This window comes from Trachymyrmex septentrionalis, unplaced genomic scaffold (genome assembly GCF_001594115.1).
Source record: "Trachymyrmex septentrionalis isolate Tsep2-gDNA-1 unplaced genomic scaffold, Tsep1.0 scaffold73, whole genome shotgun sequence".
Classification (NCBI taxonomy): domain Eukaryota; kingdom Metazoa; phylum Arthropoda; class Insecta; order Hymenoptera; family Formicidae; genus Trachymyrmex; species Trachymyrmex septentrionalis.
In genome coordinates this window covers 549,097-554,462 of record NW_017305916.1, presented here as the reverse complement: position 1 = coordinate 554,462, position 5,366 = coordinate 549,097, and the positions used below count along the sequence as shown (strand labels likewise).

Here is a 5,366-nt window from a genome sequence, read left to right as displayed (position 1 = left end):
ATATATATATATATATATATATATATATATATATATATATAATATACATATATATTATACTCTGTTCTTTATAAAAAAGTTTTACCATCGTTAATACGCAACAGTAGCATTAGCGATATTTAACATCCATATCACGTATTATATCAAACGTATTATAAAACGTAAAGAAAATAGCAAATTACTCAGTCCCTATAAAAGATATCTGAAATTGACATTTTGATAGATAATATGAAATAAAGATGATAAAATTATATTTTGTAGTATTTCGGTGATTACTGTAATATTTTATCAGCTAGTAACTGTAGTGATGTATTGTTTGTAACAAAATGCAAGTATATAATCATATCTTATGACGGAAATAAAGATATTCTATAAGTAATTGTTTGTTACATAGATTTATTAGAGTAGATCATACTATGTATAGTATTACAAACTAAGAAATATTTAGATTTTTATTTGTTTTCTCGACTTACTAATCTTATTGTGATAATAGATAAAAATATTTAAATAATCAATAAAAATAACTTAATAATATTAATAAATATTTTATTAATATTTTAATTTTTAAAAATATTAAGAATATATAAATTTATAATAAACTATATATAATGCGCACATATTTTTAAAAAATAATGAAGGAATTATTTGATACCTATGTTCACAAAATAATTTCATCTATTTTTTTAATTATTGAATTCTTTGTTTCTTTTTGTTGCTATATTTATTTTATACAATGTAAAATACGATATGAATAATTAAAAATTAATCTAAATTATATATTATGGAACATGTGATTTAATCAAAAAATATTTATGTGTGTGTGAAGTGCTTTATTGTATAAAGTAATATCTATAAAATTATTACTTTCGCTGTTTACTTTTTCAATGATACATTACAGAATTCGATAAGCAGCGCAGGCGCAAAACTTTTTGGTTGATTTTAAATCATAAATTTGCTGAGTATTTATTATGTTCATGATTCATTAGGATGTTCATGATTTATTGAGAAAAATACGTAATTTTCTTTTCATTCCTACTTTATAATCTTCACATTAAATTGTAAATTCAACTCTTATATATTTTCAGATGCTACATTATACATGTATGAGGTTATATACAATTTTCACTTTCCTTGTACATGTTTATTATTTTTTAATGTTTTGTTTTAGCTATAGTAGTCCTGCAAAAAAAATCATTTGCGTATTAGAATTTTCATTTTAACAAAAAAATAATCATAATAAAAAAAGAATTATAGGAAAAGATAATCTATATATTTAAAATATTAACACATTAAAAAATTCTTAATTTATCTGTAAATCAATTGAATATCCTTACGTTTGCATCTGTTTACTACCGCTGAGCACTATATATGGTGATTGAGTTTCCTTTTGTTTCGCTTGCAGTAAATTTAATGTACCTAAAGGTGTATCTGTTGAAGACATTCGTTTCATTAAAACTTCTTGTTCGGCTTTTTTCATTCTTTTCTCCACCTAAAATATTAGAAAATTATTGTAACTATGAATATATTGATTTTGATTAAAATAAATGTTACAGGTAAATTCATATATATGCATAATATTTTATATGTAATATAAAAACCTTATTTTTTCCTGGACCTTTCCCATGAAATTTGTGCGACAGATATCGAAAAGCTTCCTTAGCGCACAGGACATGCCCATCGTCATCAATATACTCAAGCTTAACATTCGGTTTGAAACCTTCCTTCTCCTTAAAATCGGATGTCGGTCCATTAAAACGATCTCTTCTGCCGAACTTATCGTCATCCCTGAAACAAAAATAATACATGAACGAGCAAATTAAATAAACATATAAGTTATGAATTCTAAAAATTCAAGTTAGTTTTCCTCAAAGATATCAGCTAAAGAAATGCAATCGTACTGTGTTATCGTCTTATATAATTAGTTTTTTGATATTATATAAAAAAAAAAATTAAAGCCCTTGAAATACGATGTTCTGAAACTTGTGTCCACTACCAGTATAAACAAGTCTGTATGAAGAATATGCTCGTGAATCTTCAAGATACATTACATTATGCGATTAAATTAAAATAATTTTAAGATATGTTACTTCAGTTATTTAAATTCTAGTTTTATTATTTTTCAGTATAAACGAATTGTGTATATATTCTATGTCATATACTAGACACCAAAATAAATATTAAATTAATTAATAATATTAAAATTCATGCATGTAAAGCTAAATATATTTTTTCTTTTCGTCATTCTTATATTTATTTAAAATCTAAGTACGTTCGGAAATGTTAGACATTTTAATATTTTATAGCAGTGCCATATTAGCACTAGAGCCTAACTTAGACTATAGTCTAAGGGCGGCATTTTTTGAAAAGTTCTAAAAAAATAACCATTTTTTGCCACGCGAATGATTGAGAAAATTTTTCATTGATCACTAGAGGTTTGCTCGCGTCGCATGCTCCAATAGCTTCTACTCATTTTAACAAGCGCGAATAAAAAAATATTCCAAAAAAGTCGGAAAATTTGAATATTTTGAAAAATATAAGTTTTACAGAAAAGTGCTCGAGACAAAAGTTGTAGTATTCAAAAAAATCTATTTATTGATCTTATCAGTTTGACCTTGGGTGGCGTCGCCAAGGTCAGGTCAAGGTCACAGCAATTTTTTTTAAGTGGCAGATCCTATTTTTTATTCCAGAATCTAATAGATATATATGGTGTCAAGAGCTTTTCAAAACACTGTAGTAAAGTTATTTTTCATAAAGTACTTTTCGAGTTATAAAGCTTGAAAGTTATAGTACCGCCGGCATTAGAATTACGCAAGGTATCCGACCGACGGCTAAAACCTCTTGAATGTTATTCAGGTCATGTCCTGGATAACATTTGTTGAGATTAAGGTCATTGGAGATTTCTCTTGTTTTTATTTTTGCACTGAAAATTCATTTTTATGTAAAAGAAAATAACTTTACGGTTCCTCAATCCCTGCAGATGACCCTTTTTTTTAGTTTCGCCAACATAGTTGTTCCTCAGTTGAAGAGGGGGCGACAAAAATTCACTGTCTAGGGACGACAGAAACTTTAATCCTATCTAATAGACAGTATAGATGCCGCATAAAATTATCCATCATACTGGTTTGTGTTAGATACATGCAAACCGTTCATAAACAACGATTATAGTCACAATGTACAGAGACAAGAAAATCTTTCCTGAACATCTTTTATGTCGATTTATTTTGCAATCTAACATCTAGCATTTGACTCTCCCCATGAGCAGACTCATCTAGAATCTTAGCACGATTCGCAGAAACGGAATCGCATAACATAAACATACCTTAACAAATCCTACTCTCTTCTCAGGCCTTGTGTTCACCTCCGATTAAGCGGTAAACTCTCGTAGTGGTAGCGGATCACCCGTTCCGAGCACCGATTTCCGGGCTCTATTTAAAACTGTTAACTGACAGTTTGAAATTCACTAGAGACTTGTCTAACACAATGCTTGTGGAAGCGTATTCGACATAAGGATTTTCTTACGTGTTTCTTTCGCGCGTTTCTACATACTTGAAACACGTAAGAAGATCATCATACATCGAATCGCAGTAATACATAGCTTACTTACCCGTATGTTTTGTCCTCTATTGAATAATTCTGAGCTTGCAGATGTGCGAAACGTGACGCTGAAGGGCGATTGCTGTCCTCTTTCTGCAAGTAACCTTTACTCATAGCTAACTTTAAAGCTCCACCTACCCCATGACCGAGTGACGGCTCGGCATCTAGAATTGCTGCCTCCATTACAACTGGTTCCGAAATGTTCTCATCTAATTGCAAAAGTTATATTTAATTTACATTTAAGAAAAAAACAATTATAAGAAATACTTCTATTTTTTTTAAGTTGCAAGAATACATTGATTTGTTTTCTTTTTCTTTTTTATAGGGAAATATATTAGTTGTTATATGCTGTTATCACTTGTTATATAAAATTAATTTGCATCAGTACACATGAAATACCTAAATGCACTGTATTCCAAGCACCACGACCATCGTCTTCTTCTTCGTTTGCAGGCGGTTCCTCTTTAATTCCATCCATTTCAAAATCCTACAATATTTATATTATATTCAAAATGCAACAATATTCTATTACAATTAACCAAAAATATGTTATGTTTTGTATACCATGAGTTCCTGTCCATTTTCCTCTCTATTTCCAGCGAGTCCATAAGTGGGTATATCACCCAAGGTCCTACAAAATTCTGCAGTAGAATTAAGAACAATATTTCCAGATTGACTTTCCTCAGAGTTAAGAATCTCGTGTTTTATTGTTTCAATAGTTTTCTGGATGCCAGTTGAATGTCCCTCCTTCAAACGTTGAGTTTTCTTTAAAGCCAATTGTAAGTCTAATTCCTTATCATCTTCTTCAAGTTTTATTCCAGTAAGATCTTCTGCAGGAGCTGTTCCCAATAATTTTAATAAATCGAACAAATAATACAACTTATTATCAATACATAACAAATTGAAAAACATAAAAATTATATCGAACACAAAGAATTATATACATATATATAATTTAACAATGTACATATACCATACAAAGAACTGACAAAAATCAAATAGAAATAAGTAGAAATATGTTTCATTACATAATTAAATTATACTTACAATTTACAAATACCTAATATTCAAATAAGCATCACTTTTTTATCCTTAATTTTTATAAATTCATTTAAATATCTTTACCTTCTAAATCATCGACATCTAAAGTATCATTATCCTTCGAATCTTCCGGTTTTTTTCTTCTCCTACTTCCAAGATCTCGAAGATAATCATTGTCCACAGGGACTAAATCATCTGCTTTCAATTTCTTTTTCGTTCTAATTTTCCGAATCTGTAATTATATTATATATTATTTGATATTGCAGAGAACGTTATATATTTTAAAAATAAATTATGAATACAAAATGTATCAAATATATAGCCATATCAAGTAACTCTGTATCTAAAGAATATTAATCTACTATATGTACAAACACATTAGAAAGCAATTTTCTACCTTCTTCTTTGGTTTCTTGAATTTTGCAAGTTCTTCTTCATTGTAATATTCACTCGCTAATTTTGGTTCTGCCATTTGTAGCGTTTCTAATTTTTTATTTGCCAAGCGTTGCTTCACTGTCTCTATTTGACGTCGTTTAAATTCTCCTGCATTATTAGCACCCAACACGAAATTGTCTTTTTTTTCACCATCAATTTCCTCATCATACTTTTCTAAAATCTTATTTTTAGGAAATCCATATTCGTCGAAATTTTCATCGGCATATGGATCATATGTAGGTTTCTTAATTTTATTTAAAACACTACGTTTATAACGTTCATTGTCGATCATATTT

At 28.6% G+C, this 5,366-nt stretch overlaps 1 protein-coding gene across 1 annotated transcript in view; it reads right to left on the bottom strand.

The window, feature by feature from the left end:
* Nucleotides 1-1,145: 1,145 nt before the first annotated feature.
* The window catches only part of LOC108753852 (U4/U6.U5 tri-snRNP-associated protein 1), a 5,609-nt gene continuing 1,388 nt past the window's right edge, over nt 1,146-5,366 (bottom strand). Inside the window, 8 exon segments of the mRNA XM_018495786.1 lie at nt 1,146-1,179; nt 1,335-1,489; nt 1,599-1,785; nt 3,605-3,803; nt 3,994-4,081; nt 4,159-4,433; nt 4,720-4,867; nt 5,033-5,366. The exon segment at nt 5,033-5,366 is cut by the window's right edge and continues 29 nt beyond it. Coding sequence (XP_018351288.1) covers nt 1,152-1,179; nt 1,335-1,489; nt 1,599-1,785; nt 3,605-3,803; nt 3,994-4,081; nt 4,159-4,433; nt 4,720-4,867; nt 5,033-5,366 — 1,414 coding nt within the window. The 3' untranslated portion in view covers nt 1,146-1,151.